This window comes from Coregonus clupeaformis, chromosome 40, assembly GCF_020615455.1.
Source record: "Coregonus clupeaformis isolate EN_2021a chromosome 40, ASM2061545v1, whole genome shotgun sequence".
In the NCBI taxonomy this organism is placed as follows: Eukaryota; Metazoa; Chordata; class Actinopteri; order Salmoniformes; family Salmonidae; genus Coregonus; species Coregonus clupeaformis.
The window spans coordinates 16,243,310-16,265,398 of NC_059231.1; the positions used below are offsets into that span (position 1 = coordinate 16,243,310).

At 42.4% G+C, this 22,089-nt stretch overlaps 1 protein-coding gene across 1 annotated transcript in view; it reads right to left on the reverse strand.

Moving 5' to 3' along the window:
* LOC121554930 (low-density lipoprotein receptor-related protein 1B-like) overlaps positions 1 to 22,089 on the reverse strand; it is a 331,365-nt gene that overhangs the window by 89,170 nt on the left and 220,106 nt on the right. Inside the window, exons 45-51 of the mRNA XM_041868634.2 lie at positions 20,498 to 20,617; positions 19,345 to 19,473; positions 12,703 to 12,825; positions 12,337 to 12,477; positions 10,391 to 10,578; positions 5,936 to 6,119; positions 3,166 to 3,251 (exon numbers count right to left, since the gene is read on the reverse strand). Of these exons, the coding sequence (XP_041724568.2) occupies positions 3,166 to 3,251; positions 5,936 to 6,119; positions 10,391 to 10,578; positions 12,337 to 12,477; positions 12,703 to 12,825; positions 19,345 to 19,473; positions 20,498 to 20,617 (971 nt within the window). The remainder of the gene's footprint in view (positions 1 to 3,165; positions 3,252 to 5,935; positions 6,120 to 10,390; positions 10,579 to 12,336; positions 12,478 to 12,702; positions 12,826 to 19,344; positions 19,474 to 20,497; positions 20,618 to 22,089) is intronic.

The following is a 22,089-nucleotide window of genomic DNA, read 5'->3' on the forward strand; positions in this document are numbered from 1 at the left end:
TTAAATAAGCATGCCCCATTCAAAAAAATTCAGAACTAAGAACAGATATAGCCCCTTGTTCTCTTCAGACTTGACTTCCCTTGACCAGCACAAAAACATCCTGTGGCGCACTGCATTAGCATCGAACAGCCCCCGTGATATGCAACTTTTCAGGGAAGTCAGGAACCAATATACACAATCAGTTAGGAAAGCAAAGGCTAGCTTTTTCAAACAGAAATTTGCATCCTGTAGCACTAACTCCAAAAAGTTTTGGGACACTAAATTCCATGGAAAATAAGAGCACCTCCTCCAAACTGCCCACTGCACTGAGGCTAGGAAACACTGTCACCACCGATAAATCTACAATAATTGAGAATTTCAACAAGCATTTTGCTACGGCTGGCCATGCTTTCCACCTGGGTACCACTACCCCGGCCACCGGCTCTGCACCCTCCGCTGCAACTTGCCCATGCCACCCCCCCCCTATTTTGCACTATGGCCTATTTATTGCCTTACCTCCATAACTTACTCCATTCGCACACACTGTATATATATTTTCTGTTTTTTTTATTTTTGACTTTATGTTTTGTTTACCCCATATGTAACTCTGTGTTGTTGTTTTTATCGCACTGCTTTGCTTTATCTTGGCCAGGTCGCAGTTGTAAATGAGAACTTATTCTCAACTGGCTTACCTGGTTAAATAAAGGTAAAAAAAAAAAGTATTTAAATGAGTTTGATGGACCTGCAAAGCTTGTGTTTGTGTGTGTCTGTCAGAGCCAAGACTAGGAGTAGTCGAACCTGAGACTACCGCACCAGGTATTCATTCCTCTTCTGTTCCCATTCCCTCGTTATATTGTTGTGTGCGTGTTTGTGTACTGAGGAACATGGTTGACTTGGTTCCAGAAGAACACCACTTTCAATTTCCTTATGTTGGGGGCATTCATCAAGGTAAGTGTTTCTTGGTGTAATGTCGTCGCCAACCATTCAAAGTTGTCCTTAGTGGGAGTGACCATAGAATTCTATGGGAGTGACCTTACTGAGTAAAGTATTTGTCATCGTTCCCCCTGGTCGACACTAGTTAACACAGCCACAAAGTCATAATTTGACTAAACCCTTTCATTTCCAACATTTTCTCTTCTTAAAATTAGATTTGAAACCTAACCCTAACTAACCGTCTCCCGAGTGGCGCAGTGGTCTAAGGCACTGCATCGCAGTGCTAGCTGTGCCACTAGAGGTCCTGGTTCGAATCGGCGCACAATTGGCCCAGCGTCGTCCAGGGTATGGGAGGAAATGGCCGGCAGGGATATAGCTCAGTTGGTAGAGCATGGCGTTTGCAACGCCAGGGTTGTGGGTTCGATTCCCACGGGGGGCCAGTATGAATTTTTTAAAAATAAAAAAATAATAACTGTAAGTCGCTCTGGATAAGAGCGTCTGCTAAATGACTAAAATGTAAACTGATGAATACCAAGTTTGATGTGTTGGTCCACCAGACCTTCCGCGCATGTGGCTGGAAGTGTATGGGAATGAGATTAGGTGTAATGTGACTAACATGAATTCAATTTAGAGCGTGTGCCATCCTTCAGCACAACATGTCACCCTTATTAAAGCACAGACCTCCACCTGGAGCGAGTGGACCACAGGGAAGTGCAACATTTGACCTCTGGGTCTAGGACTCTATTGTGTGTCTGCTTGCTCCATAGGTTGTCCTTTCTCCCCTCTACAGATTCCGACTCGGCCCCAGCACGGCTTCCAGTACCAACACAGTTTTTCCCAGTCCAAGCCACAACACCAGCACCAACCCTGAACACAGCACTGAACCACAACTGCCAAATAAACAAATAAAATGACCTTTATAAAACACATGTTTATATCATATTCAACATAGTGGGTTATGTCACATTTGACACAGTTATGCCACATGTATGAACCCTTTACAAAGCATGACATACGGTTATAGATGCTTTGTAACACATTTATGTAGTGCTTATGAAGGCTTTATGAAGCCTTTATAAGCTGAATGTCATTTAAAGCAGGACCGACATTTAAAATGTTATATTATCAACTGTGTACAGTGTTTTAACCTTTTATTGTAGTGGGATAAATAAGGGTCGCACAGAGTGTTTCTTGGTAGTCTTAAACATATCTACTTTTAAACAAAAGTATGCACCTCACACACATCGTTATGGGCTTAGAAAAAAGAAAACACCTGTACCATGTCAGATATAGAGTTGAAATGTATTACATGTTGAGTTTGCATCCCAATATTACACTTTATATGCATCACAGAAGACTGAAATATAACAAAACCGTTTGACATAGAAACACCGAATTTTTGGCGATTCAATTTTTTAAAAATGTTTATTAATTATGAAAAATATCAACATTCAACCCATGAGGCCACTATTTGACTGCAGGAAAGGTCTACGATGAATGCACTAATTGTATGTCACTCTGGATAAGAACATCTGCTAAATGTGTAAAATTAGAAATTTTATTCTACCTATTTTTCTCCCCAATTTCGTGGTATCCAATTGGTAGTTACAGTCTTGTCCCATCGCTGCATCTCCCGTACGGTCTCGGGAGAGGTGTGCGTCCTCCGAGTCACAACCCAGCCGAGCTGCACTGCTTCTTGACACAATGCCCGCTTAACCCGGAAGCCAGTCATACCAATGTGTCGGAGGAAACACCGTACACCTGGCGACGTGTCAGTGTGCACTGCGCCCGGCCCGCCACAGGAGTCGCTAGTGCGCAATGGGACAAGAATATCCCTGCCCGCCAAACCCTCCCCTAACCTGGACGACGCTGGGCCAATTGTGCGCCGCCCCATGGGTCTTTCGGTCGCGGCTGGCTGCGACAGAGCCTGGACTCGAACCAGGATCTCTAGAGGCACAGCTAGCACTGCGATGCAGTGCCTTAGACCACAAATGTACAATTGTTTAATGGAAACTAAATGCAACACGGCAGAGTAGTAGCAAGGTCATCTGACTGACAGTGGTAAATATATGCAAACCAGCTACGGTTACAGATCTAATTGCATTCACTTGATTTTCTGGTTTCTGTCATTTTACCCTGAGTTGGTCTTACCTTGCCAAAACAGAGTGACAGACATACTACGATTCCTATGCATATTTTGGTTCAGTTTAAAACAAATACTACCACTTGTGTAGATATAAGGTTTCCTCTTACCTGTTTCAAAATTGTGTAATTTGATCCATCCACACTTAGTTTCCGGATTTCATGATGATCTGCCAGTACAAGAAAAGGTTCCTCCACTGAAAGGAAGAGAACATAACCATAAACATCCTTTAGAATAAGGTCAACATTTCTTTCATTGGAACTATTCCATCAGACTCATGCAATTCTACGTCATTTAGAAGACATTAACTCATATAACAGGCTACAGTAGGCTATTAAATACAATTTCCAGTGTCATATTGACTCACCTAATAATAAAGATGAAGCCAAAGGCTCCTACTCATGGTGATGGCCGACGCGCTCATCGTGGCATTAGCCTATCTCAAGGTGAGCTACTTTGAACAACAGTGCTGCTGTTCTCAAAAAATTGGGAGTTGTTGAGAATTTGTTTTTCTATTGGTTCTACGGACAGATTAGTCTTTTCTTTTCAGCTGTAGACATTTGCTTTCCAAAGTGTACGTTTTTCCCACAATTGTATTTTGAAATTTGCAAAAGACAGCCATAGAAATACAATCCATAGATGGCAGTTCCCATTCAAATCAGGACTGGCAGGCATTGCTAGTGTACCCATGAGTTTAACATTCCAATTGCCAGGGTAAGAGGTTCCAAAACCTTTCTATGGATTATATGTCTATGGCCACAATGCAACAAGCTGTATATTTGGCGTGCGTGCTGCCCAAATTGCGGCCTTCCCGACTGTAGGCAACCGGTAACTGCCAAAATAAACGAAACACATGAGTAAATGAGGAACACAAAGTTTATATTATGGTGTGTGGGGTGCATTTTCCTGGCATGGTTTAGGTCAACTTGTAGAATTTATCCCACGGCTCATTGAAGCTGTTCTGGCAGCTCAAGGTGGCCAACACCCTTTTAAGACACTTTATGTTGGTGTGTCCTTTATTTTGGCAGTTACATGTACACTACCGGTCAAAAGTTTTAGAACACCTACTCATTCAAGGGTTTTTCTTTATTATTAGTATTTTCTACATTGTAGAATAATAGTGAAGAAATCAACACTATGAAATAACACATGAAATCATGTAGTAACCAAAAAAGTGCTAAACAAATTCAAATATATTTTATATTTGAGATTCTTCAAATAGCCACCATTTGCCTTGATGACAGCTTTGCACACTCTTGGCATTCTCTCAACCAGCTTCATGAGGTAGTTATCCAGAATGCATTTCAATTAACAGGTGTGCCTCCTTAAAAGTTAATTTGTGGAATGTCTTTCCTTCTTCATGTGTTTGAGCCAATCAGTTGTGTTGTGACATGGTAGGGGGGGTATACAGAAGATAGCCCTATTTGGTAAAAGATCAAGTCCATATTATGGCAACAAAAGCTCAAATAAGCAAAGAGAAACGACTGTCCATTATTACTTTAAGACATGAAGGTCAGTCAACACGGAAAACTTCAAGAACTTAGAAAGTTTCTTCAAGTGCAGTCGCAAAAACCATCAAGCGCTATGAAGAAACTGGCTCTCATGAGGACCGCCACAAGAATGGAAGACCCAGAGTTAACTCTGCTGCAGAGGATACGTTCATTTGAGTTACCAGCCTCAGAAATTGCAGCCCAAATAAATGCTTCACAGAGTTCAAGTAACAGACACATCTCAACATCAACTGTTCAGAGGAGACTGTGTGAATCAGGCCTTCATGGTCGAATTGCTGCAAAGAAACCACTACTAAAGGACACCAATAAGAAGAAGAGACTTGCTTGGGCCAAGAAACACGAGCAATGGACATTAGACCGGTGGAAATGTGTCCTTTGGTCTGGAGTCCAAATTTGAGATTTTTGGTTCCAACCGCTGTGTCTCTGTGAGACGCGGTGCAGTGAACGGATGATCTCTGCATGTGTATTTCCCACCGTAGAGCATGGAGGAGGAGGTGTTATGGTGTGGGGGTGCTTTGCTGGTGACACTGTCTGTGATTTATTTAACCAGCATGGCTACCACAGCATTCTGCAGCGATACGCCATCCCATTTGGTTTGGGCTTACTGGGACTATCGTTTGTTTTTCAACAGGACAATGACCCAACACATCTCCAGGCTGTGTAAGGGCTATTTTACCAAGAAGGAGAGTGATGGAGTGCTGCACAATCCCCCAACCTCAACCAAATTGAGATGGTTTGGGATGAGTCGGACCGCAGCTAACAAGTGCTCAGCATATGTGCGAACTCCTTCAAGGCTGTTGGAAAAGCATTCCAGGTGAAGCTGGTTGAGAGAATACCAAGAGTGTGCAAAGCTGTCATCAAGGCAAAGGGTGGCTATTTGAAGAATCTCAAATATAAAATATATTTTGATTTGTTTAACACTTTTTTGCATATGTGTTATTTCATAGTTTTGATGTCTTCACTATTATTCTACAATGTAGAAAATAGTCAAAATAAAGAAAAATGGCAATGTCTGCTTCGGTGTCGCCTGGGGATTTGACAGCGCTCACGCATATGAGTAGGCTCCTGAATCCTCCTGTGGTTGGCGGTTGCAGTATATACTGCCTCTTGGGCCTCCACGGGCCTGGGCCCAGGGGCTTCAGCCCCGGTAAGCCCCTGCATTAAGCCGGCCCTGATCAGACTACAGTACCAGTATACTACAGTACAAGTTCGACATTTCTAAATATACACGTAGGTAAACATCTTTTTGAACACCACTTGAACATCAATTGAAATTATGTAAAATACTGTACATCACTAGTGAATTATTCAGACGGACTGCAGTATATTACAGTACAAGCTTGCTGCCAAGACATGTGAATAGCCTTACCTGAGAGAGCCTTGCAGGTGTTGGGGTTTCGCTCCAGGGCTTCGTAGCCATCCACACACAGACACTTGAAGGAGCCGTACGTGTTGATGCAACGCTGGCTGCAGGGTAGGCTGGAGGAACATTCGTTAACGTCCACGCACGTTTTCCCATCATCTTTCAGCCGGAATCCAGGCCAACACTTGCACTGACATCACACAAACAAACAAGTTCTGAAGCATTTTTAGTCTAGACAACTGTAACAAATAATAGTCTATATTCCATTTACTCAAGATATTGCAGCAGCTGGTCGATACAGTAAAATGCTTTGCAGAGACAGACGGACATTCAGCTGCATTATTCAATTGTGCCTTGATTGTCTTTTAACAACACTCACTTAACTCTACACAGCAAATTCTCCAGTGCTAAATCCAGTGGTGGAAAAAGTATCCAATTTGAGTACTTGAGTAAAAGTAAAGATAACTTAATAGAAAATGACTAAAGTAAAAGTGAAAGTCACCCAGTAAAATACTACTTGAGTAAAATTCTAACGGCGTTTGGTTTTAAATATACTTAAGGATCAAAAGTAAATGTAATTGCTCAAATATACTTCAGTATCAAAAGTATAAGTCATTTCAAATTCCTTATATTAAGCAAACCAGATGGCACCATTTTCTTTTTATTGTATTTACCGATAGCCAGGGGCACACTCCAAGTCAGCCAGATCAGAGGCAGTAGGGATGACCAGGCATCTTCTCTTGAGAAGTGCATGAATTGTACAATTTTCCAGTCCTGCTAAGCATGTATGTTTGGGTGTCAGGGAAAATGTATGGAGTAAAAAGTACATGATTTTCTTTTTTTTAGGAATGTAGTGAATTAAAGGTATAAGTTGTCAAAAATATAAATAGTAAAGTACAGATACCCCAAAAAACTACTTAAGTAGTATTTTAAAGTAGCTTCTAATTGGCTCATTCATCCACCCTCCTCTCCCCTGTAACTATTCCTCAGGTCGTTGCTGTAAATGAGAATGTGTTCTCAGTCAACTTACCTGGTAAAATAAGGGTAAAATAAAAATAAATAGCTAAGTATTTTACACCACGGGTTAAATCAACACTGAAAGAGTTGGACCATATACAGTGGAGGAAAAAAGTATTTAGTCAGCCACCAATTGTGCAAGTTCTCCCACTTAAAAAGATGAGAGAGGCCTGTAATTTTCATCATAGGTACACGTCAACTATGACAGACAAATATAATTTTTTTCTCCAGAAAATCACATTGTAGGATTTTTAATGATTTTATTTGCAAATGATGGTGGAAAATAAGTATTTGGTCACCTACAAACAAGCAAGATTTCTGGCTCTCACAGAGCAGTAACGTCTTCTTTAAGAGGCTCCTCTGCCCTCCACTCGTTACCTGTATGAATGGCACCTGTTTGAACTTGTTATCAGTATAAAAGACACCTGTCCACAACCTCAAACAGACACACTCCAAACTCCACTATGGCCAAGACCAAAGAGCTGTCAAAGGACACCAGAAACAAAATTGTAGACCTGCACCAGGCTGGGAAGACTGAATCTGCAATAGGTAAGCAGCTTGTTTTGAAGAAATCAACTGTGGGACCAATTATTAGGAAATGGAAGACATACAAGACCACTGATAATCTCCCTCGATCTGGGGCTCCACGCAAGATCTCACCCCGTGGGGTCAAAATGATCACAAGAACGGTGAGCAAAAATCCCAGAACCACAAAGGGGGACCTAGTGAATGACCTGCAGAGAGCTGGGACCAACGTAACAAAGCCTACCATAAGTAACACACTACGCCACCAGGGACTCAAATCCTGCAGTGCAGACGTGTCCCCCTGCTTAAGCCAGTACATGTCCAGGCCCGTCTGAAGTTTGCTAGAGTGCATTTGGATGATCCAGAAGAGGATTGGGAGAATGTTATATGGTCAGATGAAACCAAAATATAACTTTTTGGTAAAAACTCAACTCGTCGTGTTTGGAGGACAAAGAATGCTGAGTTGCATCCAAAGAACACCATACCTACTGTGAAGCATGGGGGTGGAAACATCATGCTTTGGGGCTGTTTTTCTGCAAAGGGACCAGGACGACTGATCCATGTAAAGGAAAGAATGAATGGGGCCATGTATCGTGATATTTTGAGTGAAAACCTCCTTCCATCAGCAAGGGCATTGAAGATGAAACGTGGTTGGGTCTTTCAGCATGACAATGATCCCAAACACACCGCCCGGGCAACGAAGGAGTGGCTTCGTAAGAAGCATTTCAAGGTCCTGGAGTGGCCTAGCCAGTCTCCAGATCTCAACCCCATAGAAAATCTTTGGAGGGAGTTGAAAGTCTGTGTTGCCCAGCGACAGCCCCAAAACATCACTGCTCTAGAGGAGATCTGCATGGAGGAATGGGCCAAAATACCAGCAACAGTGTGTGAAAACCTTGTGAAGACTTACAGAAAACGTGTATCCTGTGTCATTGCCAACAAAGGGTATATAACAAAGTATTGAGAAACTTTAGTTATTGACCAAATACTTATTTTCCACCATAATTTGCAAATAAATTCATAAAAAATCCTACAATGTGATTTTCGGGATTTATTTTTCTCATTTTGTCTGTCATAGTTGACGTGTACCTATGATGAAAATTACAGGCCTCTCTCATCTTTTTAAGTGGGAGAACTTGCACAATTGGTGGCTGACTAAATACATTTTTTCCCCACTGTACACACTGGAACCAGTGTAAAATTAAGACACTGCTTAGTGTAAAACTTTATTTTAATATTTCCCAGTGCCTTGCCTTTTGAATTGTAGAGTTACCATGGTTGTTGAGACCATGTCCCTGTCACTAACAAATACAGTCGTGGGTGGTAACTCTACAATTGACTCGAAAAGGCAAGACACACTGGGAAATTATATTAGAAGCATGGTTTAGTGGGGGTGTGGCTTTCACTTAGTTATTTTTGGCTACCCGTGAGTGGAAGTGTTGTAATCCAGATCCCATTGGCCAGTCCCAGCACCAGACCGCCAGATGTGACACAAAGATCACACCTTTACTTGGAGCGAGCAGGCCACAGGGAAGTACCACCTCTGGGTCTAGGGTTCCCTTGTGTGTCTGCTTGCTTCTCAGGTTGTCCTTCCTCCCCTCTACAGATCCAGCCCCGGTTCCTGTTTTTCTCCCTGGCCCACAGTCCTAGCATCAGACCCAGCACCAACCCCTGGTTTTCCAGCCCTGGTACAGCACCGAACAACCACAACTGCCAACTTCCTCCAGCAACTGCCAGCTCAGACCCCACGCCTTCCCCTCCCCCAACATAAACACACAAACACACCGTTAACCACTCCACCAGACCAACCATGACTGATTGACTGACTGATGATTGTTAAATGTTATTTGATTGAATGCATTAGGTTTTTAGTTTTTGATGGTAATTGTTTGTTTTCTTTTGATTTGTGATGCAACCTCTCTCTCTGGAGCCTGCCTGCCTGTCGCCAAGGATCCCAGCAAACAAACAGCTGGCATGGAAGCCTCTCGAAACCATTTTCTCATCTTTCATCGCTTGTATCCATAGCATAGGTCTGTGTTTAAGATGATGATTAGGGCCGGGACGATACCAGTATCGCAATATTTTTTCCTTTACAAACAAGAAGCAGACCAAACTCTTTGGTCCTTTAAAAACTTGCTGTAAAATATTGTGCGCTATAGTATTCTGAAGAAGGCCATTGAAGGCCGAAACCTCAATCTTTTAAACTTGTCTAACCAAACGACACATTTTACATGGTGAATGAACGTTGCGCATTTTCCTGTCCAACTATAGCTTTGAAAAGAAATACATGTTACTCTAGATGACAACATAATGATGTTTGTTTCCAACATTAGGGCTGTTTTCATAAAGAAGTTAAAGTCGTTTCCTTGACAGGATACTAATGAGTATCGTGATGCTGGTATCGTCACGGCCTTGCTGGTATCGTCCCTAATGATGATAGGATCCTACTGTACTGTGTTTATAACTTGACTCTGTATTGGATTGCCTGTGATAGCATGATTGTGTTTGTCTTTCTGTATTGTGTGGGAAAGCCTAATATAGCCTCAGGCACAACATAATCAATCATTTGAATCATGCACACTGAGATAATAATGTTGGCACTTTACCAGGTCCGTGTTATAGGCTTCTTAATACAAAACATACAGAAACAATAACGTTTTCTTGATTAAAGTCAGATTCTGCATGTACATATTTAAAACATTTATTTTGTTCTGGCTAAATTATTATTGGTAATATCTGTAAGCCTTCCAGCGGGTGATGACTGTCCACTTACCAATCTGTCTCTGGCTGAAATAAAGACGGGATAACTAGAATTCATAAAACCCTAGGAAAGACAACCTAACCTTGATTATGATTCTGAGTATACGACACATGTGCAGTTGTCCAAGTTACCCATCAAGGCCAGAGAGTGGTGATTCCTACCTTGTATCCAACAGGAAGATCCTGACAGTCCTGTGTACAGCCACTGACTCTGCGATTAAGACACTCGTTCACGTTGCAGTTCTTCTCATCGGACCGGTCTCCACAGTCGTCTTTCTTGTCACACAGACTCCCTTCAGAGATGCAGCGTCCATTGGAACACATGAAGAAGGAACCGTTGCACAGACTCCCTGGAAGGTAATTTATAACTGTTAATGGTGAGGCAAAAAGCATTTACAATAGTAATCATTTAACCTGCATTGCGGTAAATGAGATTCACTTAGATTAATGCTATTCGGAAAGTTTTACTCTGACTGTCTTTATATCTTTGCACTCAAAAAAATGCTCAGTGAAAAACAAACTAATTTGGGTAAATATTGGGCAGAACACACATTGGGTTATTTTGAAAAAAAAACAGTTGGGTCGTTGAACTATGACTCACCAGGTCAGAGCAGAAGACTGTAGGTTTTGCTTAGTAGGGGCATGGATTTCAGATAGTTCTTTTTGGACACCCGTGAGAGTAAATGTCATTCCGGTTCATCTGTCTGTTATATTGTTACCCAATTGGTAGTTACAGTCTTGTCCCATCGCTGCAACTCCCGTACGGACACGGGAGAGGCGAAGGTCGAGAGCCGTGCGTCCTCCAAAACACAACCCAACCGAGCCGCACTGCTTCTTGACACAATGCCCGCTTAACCCGGAAGCCAGCCACACCAATGTGTCGGAGGAAACACCGTACACCTGGCGACCGTGTCAGCGTGCAGTGTGCCCGGCCCGCTACAGGAGTCGCTGGTGCGCGATGGGACAAGAACATCCCTGCCAGCCAAACCCTCCCCAAACCTGGACGATGCTGGGCCAATTGTGCGCCGCCCCATGGGTCTCCCGGTTGCGACCGAGCCTGGACTCGAACCAGGATCTCTAGTGACACAGCTAGCACTGCGATACAGTGCCTTAGACAACTGCGCCACTCGGGAGGCCCGTATTGTTATCTGTTTGTTGAGTACTAACACGTTTACATTTGAGTCATTTAGCTGATGCTCTTATCCAGAGCGACTTACAGGAGCAATTAGGGTTAAGTGCCTTGCTCAAGGGCATGTCGACAAACTTTTCACCTAGTTGGCTCGGGGATTTGAACCAGCAACCTTTCGGTTATTGGCCCAACACTCTTAACCGCAACGCTACCTTCTGACCTTTAGTGAGGCTTACCCAAGAGTACGAGTTCCTCAAGTGCCTATGTATGTCCCAATGTTGGGAGAGTTACCACTTTCTTATATAATATTTAAATAATAATGTTATACATTTTATAATAGAATATGTAATGTGGCATGGCCTATTTGGGGCGTGGCTTTCAAATAGTTATTTTTGCCCGTCCGAGATAGTAAATGTCATTCCTGTTCATCATGTTAAGTTTGTACACTGCAAATTTGTTATTTTCCTAAAATATTTTTTGCGCATTACAGATCTTTACATACATTTAACAACAATATTATTTAGACAAAGTGGTAGCTTTCCCAATATTGGGATATGCACAGGCACTTGAGGAACTCATACTTTTGTGTAAGTCTCATTACAGCTACAAAAGTGTCTTTGCTTAACATGTGTTGACAACACAAAATAACATATGAAGCAGAATGACATTTACTATCTCGGACGGGCAAAAATAACTATCTGAAAGCCACGCCCCCAATAAGCCATGCCATATTACATATCTTAACCCAGCATTTTTTTGAATGTGGTTTCTATCCTCTCTTATAGTAGACTGCTGACAGTAAGGGATAGCTTCATAGAGAGAGCCAAACAGCAGTAGACTAGAGTACCTGCGGCCAGACTGTACTAACAGCACAGAGTACACTACAGCAGTAAACTACACTACCTACGGCCAGGCATTTGAACAGAAGTAGACTACACTACCTACAGCCAGGCATTTGAACAGCAGTAAATAACACTACCTGCGGCCAGGCATTTGAGGTTCAGGGGCAGCTCGTCAGATCGGTCAGGACAGTCTGGGCAGCCGTCACACTCCCACTGAGCACTAAGCAGACAGCGGCCGTCCCCACAGCGAAACTCCTCAGGTCCACAGGACCGGTACACTGCAGAGACAGAGAGACAACGAGAGAGCTGCAGTGTCACTAACTGACACTTACACAGGCCAACACATCATCACAGATCCCAGTTAGATAACTGAAAAGTAATTATACTTCCAACTTAGAGTAAGGTATTAATGAGTTAAAACTATGTTATAACTTATTATAATGTTATGACTTAGTTATTACTCTATGTGAGGTAATAAAAGACATAGCAACAAATCGACTTGCCACATTCAAGTGACTCGTCAGATCCATCATCACAGTCGTCGTCATGGTCACAGACGAAACGCTGAGGGACGCAGGCTTTGTTATGGCAAAGGAAGGCGTTGTCATCACATGTGTTGTTGGGTGCTGGGGGATTGAGAAACATGGTTGGAGGGTTACACTATGAGTCCACAATATCATGGCACTCTAGAGCAGGGTTTCTCAAACTTTGTTCTGCCCCCCGGTGCACATTTTGTTTTTTGCCCTAACACTACACAGCGGATTCAAATAATCAAAGCTTGATGATTAGTTGGTTATTTGAATCAGCTGTGTAGTGCTACGGCAAAAACCAAAACGTGCACCCAAGTGGGGCCCCAGGACCAAGTTTGGAAAACCCTGCTCTAGAGATGTGGCGTCGCAGTACATATGCTCAACAATATGGAGTCAGCACTGAAGCCATCTACATTTCCTGGTTGTAAGCAAACCACAATCACTGACTAACGTGTGTCCTACAGACTAATCCTGCTGCTGATGATGATGATGACCTTGACACCAGCTTTAGTAGTACAGATCCTGTAGACCCATTGGATGAAAGCTTTCAGCCGGCGAACAAGCTCAACATCATCCGACTTGGAAGAGGAATTGACTGCACGGGGCTGGCAAGAGCCAAAGTGTACAGTCTATGAGTCAAAGGTCATGGAGTTAATCTGCAAGACCAGCTGCCATTGCCCAACACAAAGTTCACCAGCTGAAGAACATTCAGGACCCTAACTGGAACATTCAGCCAACACAACCTCCATATTTAGTTAGACTGATGTTGTAGTATAATATAGAATGCCTAGTATGCTCAAAACTGCATGGTGGTATAGATATTGCTAGCTCTTGTACATACAGTGAGGGAAAAAAAGTATTTGATCCCCTGCTGATTTTGTACGTTTGCCCACTGACAAAGAAATGATCAGTCTATAATTTTAATGGTAGGTTTATTTGAACAGTGAGAGACAGAATAACAACAACAAAATCCAGAAAAACGCATGTCAAAAATGTTATAAATTGATTTGCATTTTAATGAGGGAAATAAGTATTTGACCCCTCTGCAAAACATGACTTAGTACTTGGTGGCAAAACCCTTGTTGGCAATCACAGAGGTCAGACGTTTCTTGTAGTTGGCCACCAGGTTTGCACACATCTCAGGAGGGATTTTGTCCCACTCCTCTTTGCAGATCTTCTCCAAGTCATTATGGTTTCGAGCCTGACGTTTGGCAACTCGAACCCTCAGCTCCCTCCACAGATTTTCTATGGGATTAAGGTCTGGAGACTGGCTAGGCCACTCCAGGACCTTAATGTGCTTCTTCTTGAGCCACTCCTTTGTTGCCTTGGCTGTGTGTTGTGGGTCATTGTCAAGCTGGAAAACCCATCCACGACCCATTTTCAATGCCCTGCCTGAGGGAAGGAGGTTCTCACCCAAGATTTGACGGTACATGGCCCCGTCCATCGTCCCTTTGATGTGGTGAAGTTGTCCTGTCCCCTTAGCAGAAACACACCCCCAAAGCATAATGTTTTCACCTCCATGTTTGATGGTGGGGATGGTGTTCTTGGGGTCATAGGCAGCATTCCTCCTCCTCCAAACATGGCGAGTTGAGTTGAGCTCCATTTTGGTCTCATCTGACCACAACACTTTCACCCAGTTCTCCTCTGAATCATTCAGATGTTCATTGGCAAACTTCAGACGGGCCTGTATATGTGCTTTCTTGAGCAGGGGGACCTTGTGGGCGCTGCAGGATTTCAGTCCTTCACGGCGTAGTGTGTTACCAATAGTTTTCTTGGTGACTATGGTCCCAGCTGCCTTGAGATCATTGACAAGATCCTCCCGTGTAGTTCTGGTCTTATTCCTCACCGTTCTCATGATCATTGCAACTCCACGAGGTGAGAGCTTGCATGGAGCCCCAGGCTGAGGGAGATTGACAGTTATTTTGTGTTTCTTCCATTTGCGAATAATCGCACCAACTGTTGTCACCTTCTCACCAAGCTGCTTGGCGATGGTCTTGTAGCCCATGGAGAGATCCAAGATGGCGTAGCAGTGCGGTCGCTTTTATTTCATCGTCCTTGTGTAAATATCCCGTTTCTTGTTTTTTTTGTCTATTTTGTATATATCTCTCAATTTTTACTTTTCATTCTTGGCGATGGTCTTGTAGCCCATTCCAGCCTTGTGTAGGTCTACAATCTTGTCCCTGACATCCTTGGAAAGCTCTTTGGTCTTGGCCATGGTGGAGAGTTTGGAATCTGATTAATTGATAGCTTCTGTGGACAGGTAGCTTTTATACAGGTAACAAACTGAGATTAGGAGCACTCCCTTTAAGAGTGTGCTCCTAATCTCAGCTCGTTACCTGTATAAAAGACACCTGGGAGCCAGAAATCTTTCTGATTGAGAGGGGGTCAAATACTTATTTCCCTCATTAAAATGCAAATCAATTTATAAAATGTTTGACATGCATTTTTCTGGATTTTGTTGTTGTTATTCTGTCTCTCACTGTTCAAATAAACCTACCATTAAAATTATAAACGGATCATTTCTTTGTCAGTGGGCAAACGTACAAAATCAGCAGGGGATCAAATACTTTTTTCCCTCACTGTATGTGTATAATGGAGTTTGACAAAAGGTTTTATATAATCTTTTTTACGAGTGTACTGACAAGTGACTAAATTATTCCAGCTGCATCAGAAACCAATAAAGTGTTGACTTCAACTCCTGGATCAATTTATTGTGATATTCATGAAATGTTTTAGAAGTAACTAGCTATTACATTTTACATTTTTAGTCATTTAGCAGACACTCTTATCCAGAGCGACTTACAGTTAGTGAATAATTGTTTTTATTTTTTTATTTTATTTTTTATACTGGCCCCCCGTGGGAATCGAACCCACAACCCTGGCGTTGCAAACGCCATGCTCTATCAACTGAGCTACATCCCTGCCGGCCATTCCCTCCCCTACCCTGGACGAATTGTGCGCCGCCGATGAGTCTCCCGGTCACGGCCGGCTGCGACAGAGCCTGGATTCGAACCAGGATCTCTAGTGGCACAGTTAGCACTGCGATGCAGTGCCTTAGACCACTGTGCCACTCAGCTATAATCTTACTGCTAAAACAAATGATGCAGGGAATTGGTGTATCATTTCAACTTTATTTGTTGGTAAGTAAACATGTTTTAATAAAACAGTAGATTAGTCTGTCAATGTAGCAAATAAGTAGGCATGGCTTGTAGTCAAGACAACATTTATTTGCTATGGAGATCGAGGTGAGTTAACACAGCAGTAAGCAGGAACAGTTCATGTATGACATATATACAGTAGAATAAAAATATAATATATATATATATACTACAGTTCTACAAAGGGAATACATGCATATTGTGTGTTTGGGGGGTGCAGTGACGTGTTCCCGAGACACTTTGATACAAGGGGAGCTTGTCGTTATGGGACCTTTCACATCTCCTCGAGTCATCAACTTCTTTGTATCCAACCTACTGTCCATCGTGTGAAGGATAAATTGCTCGAATGACACCAACAACACATGCAGGCAAGGGGATTCTGTGTCCTCTGCCTAGCTTCTCCCCATGTAGAACAAACTCCAAAAATAATCTGCAGGCCACCAAGCTGTAAGAGAATGACAAAAACACTATTAGATCATTGTGGGCAATCATTGTGTACTGTCTGTATTCCTACTGCAGCAGCATGGTACATAATATTACACATCTCACAGACACACGTTATAGTTACTCAAAGACTAATATGAGTCATAAAGCCAAAGTCATTACTTTACTCTTCGTCACCATCATAAAAGAATGGCTCAAGTTTTGCTCCGAATGAGATGCGCTGAGGCTAGCTAGACTAGCAAGCTAACGTTAACTAGCTAGCTAGCTATATCATTAGGCTACATTACATTAAGGGTATAGAAAACAAAGCTAGCTCAACTTGGCTAGCTTGGCTTGTAGTGGTACTAGCAAGCCACGTTATGGCCGAATCGATCACGAAAGCTTATATTGCTAGCTAGCTACAGACAGCAAAACAACTTACTGGTTTGTCATTTGCCGTACTGGTCCAGCTGGTTTAGGCTGCCGCCGCCAGTTGATCTTGGAGGTTCTGAAGAACGTCTCCAGCACCCATCTATCCATATGTGCGAAAGTTCAATGGTCTGTCACACACACACACACAATCCATGCATAGGGTCTGCATTGCCCCTCTCCAGTAAGAACTGTTGGCGATCGAATTCGTTGCAGCACAGACATTCCCATTCCGTCGGCATTGCTGGACAGCACCCGCATAGGGCTCCCCATCGCTGCTTGCTGGTCTTGCAATTCTTGTTCTCGCTGTATCAATTCATCTTCAGTGTATTCCAGCTCAAAGGACAAGGGCTGTATGTCCCTATGTAAAATAACATAAAAAACGGTTCCGTCGTCCAGCTCTTCTTGGAAAGAGGAATCATCAGAAGCTGTCATTGAAATTATATAGCAATCTCGGATAGACAGTAACATAGCTCCCATGAACCTGTAGAAACTAGTACCGCCCCCATTTTGAAAAGCCTGCCGTCGAGGGTGGGAACGTAATTGGACAAGGAAGTAGGGTTCCCATCAGGCTGAAGTCTTTATAAAGCCAGGGAACATGAGTCAATCTAGATATCCTGCAATGTCGTGGCAGATAGGAACATCGTTGAGTTCAATTGCTCTATTGAACAAGGACAACAATATCTACTCGCTGCTAGCATGATCGTGAAATCGGCGAAACACAAAGGCCAAAACAATTGCTACAAAATATGACTACATTTATTTTTAGATCAGACAGCAGGCTCAATCAACCGATGACTTCATTGGTTGAACTCTCCCAGCGCAAAAATTCAAAAATAGCTTTATGGTGCATAAGTATGTCCAAAACACCTTTCATAACTCATAATTATGTAGGACTACTGGACATGCACCCCAAATAGTGTCTAGTGGTGCAGTTTCCATTTAAAATTGACATACAGTGCATTCGGAAGTTATTCAGACACCTTGACTTTTTCCAAATGTTGTTATGTTACAGCCCTATTATAAAATGGATTAAGTTAAATTGTTCCCTCATCATACCCCATAGTTATATTTAAAAAAACAGAAATATTACATTTAGGGTATTCAGACCCTTTACTCAGTACTTTGTTGAAGCATATTTGGCAGCGATTACAGCCTTGAGTCTTCTTGGGTATGACGCTACAAGCTTGGCACACCGGTATTTGGGGAGTTTCTCCCATTCTTTTCGGCAGATCCTCTCAAGCTCTGTCAGGTTGTATGGGGAGCGTCGCTGAAAGCTATTTTCAGGTCTCTCCAGAGATGTTTGATCGGGTTCAAGTCCGGGCTCTGGCTGGGCCACTCAAGGACATCCAGAGACTTGTCCCGAAGCCACTCCTGCGATGTCTTGGCTGTGTGCTTAGGGTCATTGTCCTGTTGGAAGGTGAACCTTCGCCCCAGTCTGAGGTCCTGCACGCTCTGGAGCAGGTTTTCATTAAGGATCTCTCTGTACTTTGCTCCATTAATCTTTCCCTCAACCCTGACTAGTCTCCCAGTCCCTGCCACTGAAAAAACATCCCTACAGCATAATGCTGCCACCACCATGCTTCACCGTAGGGATGGTGCCAGGTTTCCTCCAGACATGACGCTTGGCATTCAGGCCAAAGAGTTCAATCTTGGTTTCATCAGACCAGATAATCTTATTTCTCATGGTTTGAGAGTCCTTTAGGTGCCTTTTGGCAAACTCCAAGTGGGCTGTCATCTGCCTTTACTGAGGAGTGGCTTCCGTCTGGCCACTCTACCATAAAGGCCTGATTGGTGGAGTGCTGCAGAGATGGTTGTCCTTCTGGAAGGTTCTCCCATCTCCACAAAGGAACTTTGGAGCTCTGTCAGAGTGACCATCATGTTCTTGGTCACCTCCCTGACCAAGGCCCTTCTCCCCCGATTGCTCAGTTTGGCCGGGCGGCCAGCTCTAGGAAGAGTCTTGGTGGTTCCGAACTTCTTCCATTTAAGAATGGAGGCCACTGTGTTCTTGGGGAACTTCAATGCTGCAGACATTTTTTGGTACCCTTCCCCAGACCTGTGCCTCGATACAATCCTGTCTCGGAGCTCTACGGACAATTCCTTCGACCTCATAGCTTGGTTTTTGCTCTGACATGCACTGTCAACTGTGGGACCTTATATAGACAGGTGTGTGCCTTTCCAAATCATGTCCAATCAATTGAATTTACCACAGGTGGACTCCAATCAAGTTGTAGAAAGATCTCAAGGAAGATCAATGGAAACAGGATAAACCAGAGTTCAATTTCGAGTCTCATAGCAAAGGGTCTGGGTTAATTATGTAAATAAGGTATCTGTTGTTGTTTTTTTAATGCATTTGCAAAAATGTCTAAAAACCTGTTTTCGCTTTGTCATTATGGGATATTGTGTGTAGATTGATGAGGAAAATATTTTATTTAATCCATTTTAGAATAAGGTTGTGACGTAACAAAATGTGGAAAAAGGGAAGGAGTCTAAATACTTTCTGAATGCACTGTAGATGACAACAGAAGATCACACCAACAGATAGAGCCACAGACAATATGATCTTTACTATTTAACATGATATGGAGGCTCATTGCAAACTTACCACATCCAGCTGCAGCCAATTCGTCGCTGCCATCAGGACAGTCTCTCTCCCCGTCACAAAGCCAGCGTTTAGGGACACAGCCGTAGGACCCAGGGCAGCTGAATAACCCTGGGGCACATGTTATCAAACCTGAGGAGGCAAATAGGGAGAAAGAGGGGGCAGGTCAAACAAACTGCAGAATGGACTAAGCTGAACTATAACCTAAGACTACTATGAGTAATAATGTAAAGGATAGGAAAATGATCATATCCATTCCATTCTTGCCACTTACAGATTTAGGATCTTAATTTGATCACCCTGTTGCAGGATAACTTTCCTGCAATGCAGGACATTTTAAACTTGTATAACTCTTTTAGGTTTAAAAATGCTTCTGAAGTTTGTAATTTCCACTTTGAAGTTTGTCCATTAATTACAATGATCACATTTGCAGTTGCTGTAGGATTATTTTCCTACTGTAGCAAACTGGCTCAAATTAAGATCCTACATCTGTACATTCAAGCAGAGGCCTATATCGGACAAGATCTGTTACGTTTTATGTGGCCTCAGAGACAATACAAAGCCTCATACTGTGACAATAAAGGTAAGTACATTTGCTCAATAATGCTTGTCTGTTTAAAATGCACTTCCTTTCTTTTGATCGCAATAGTGCAAGGAATATGAAAAATGTATGCACTCACTAACTGTAAGTCGCTCTGGATAAGAGCGTCTGCTAAATGACTAAAATGTAAAATGTAAAAATGAATAAGCTTAGGGCTATTTCATTCATATTGCCTTGAAAATCCAATTATACCACTGTTCTCGACAAACATTTTACATTTATTGTTGTATGATTATTTCTTTTTATTGGCAAATTCATTATTGTTACGTCTCATTTACATGGTGAAATTGCTCTGCCTCATGGCCTCACCACCCATCAAAGTATTTTCAATATGTTTCTAATTTCATTTCTGTGTTATCATTTCAATAGTCTAGAAACTAGTTTAAAATTAAAAGGTCTCCAACTGGTCTCAAAACAATGTTGTAATCAGGTTGCAATGATATCATTCCATCCAGTTTTGCCAACTGGGAATGGTCTCAGACTGGTCTCAAACTGCATGTTTGAGATACATGTAATCTTCACCCAAAGTATAGCTATATGACCGTGGGTACTTACCACATATCTGCACACTCTCATCCAGTCCGTCCTCACAGTCGTTCTCTCCATCACACAGCCACTGCTTGGCGATGCACTTGTTCTTAGAACAGGCAAACTGGTTCCACAGGCAAGAGGAGTCTTGGGGAGAAGCACATTCCCAATACCATAAATCAAAACACGTAAGTGAAAGAAAAACAGGACAAAAACAACAACACCCTGTAGTAGAAGTCTCCCAGTTATTTTTAATCAAAGCACAAGTGGCTGGATTATCATCTGCCCCTTAGAATTTCTATTTTCAGAGAGGGTGACAGGACTTGGAGCCAAATAAAATACTTTGTGGGTGTTTTCTCTTCTTCAGTTTTTAATATAAAAAATCTGTAAGGTTCCAAGGGGAACTGACTGGTAAAAAATAAAAAATAAAATAATAATAATAATAATAATATGGCTAGAGCTTTACTTAATGCAATTATGCAGAATAACACATATTGCAGTCGTGTTAACTAAAACGTGTTCTCAATAAAGCAGCGATTAGCAGTCAGTGCTAGTAAGAAAAGACAAGTGCAAGTGTTAGTGCAAGAAAGGCAGGTACACGGTACAGGCTGGGTCTTGACTGCTGGCGTCTATTTATATATGCTTTTCCTATCAGGGTCACACTGCTTTGCATGCTGTAAGTCAACAGAAGCCTTATATTGTTGAACTGGACATAATCACAGACGCACAGATAGGGCTGTGGCGGTCATGACATTTTGTCAGCCGGTGATTGTCAAGCAAATAACTGCCGGTTTAACGGTAATTTACCGTTAATTAACATAAACACATTTAGCATCTCCTGGCTTCCACGCATACCCTACAAGCCACTGATGCAGACCTTTGGAACATCTACATTTAAAAAAGTCTAATAAATCAATTTATTATAGCCTACACCATCACAATAAATCCATGATTTACTTTAGACAGGTCTAAAGAAACATGATATGAAGACAATGTAGTCAGAAGAACAGAATAGCATACTCTGAGTTGTCCTTATGTTAGGCCCTGATCTGGCTATATCATATGGCTGTGGGCTACACTAGTTAATTTAGCAGACAACATTTGCTTAGAATTCCGTGGCATTGTTTCATATTATTTTAAAGTATGAAGAATACAACTGAACATAGCTGAATAAAATAGAAAGGATATTTTCTCCAAACGATTTGAGGGAGTGTGCACATGCGGCTATTCTGTGTTGAGCAGTTAACAAAGAAACAGGTCCTCCTGTGTGCTTAATTTAGAGTTATTTATGCAACTTTAGTTGTGATACAAATGTTGGGCTATATGTTTTGATTTTTAATACATTCTAAGGCTGCATGATGCGACTCTAATGATGATTTCAAAAAAGTTGCATGAAAGGCATGAGCTCTGCTTTGTTTTTTGCACACGCTGCACACACTTTATCAGTCTCTCATTCAAAATTAGACAAACACTTGATAATGCCTTGAATTTCCCGGCGGCATCCCCTTTGTGTGACCGTAATGTCCCCTAAAACAATCCATGCCTTTTGCGGCCAGTGGCCGTTGTGCCCTTGGGGTGAATATAATAATACAAATTCCCTTCTCCCGGCTGCGTGTGCC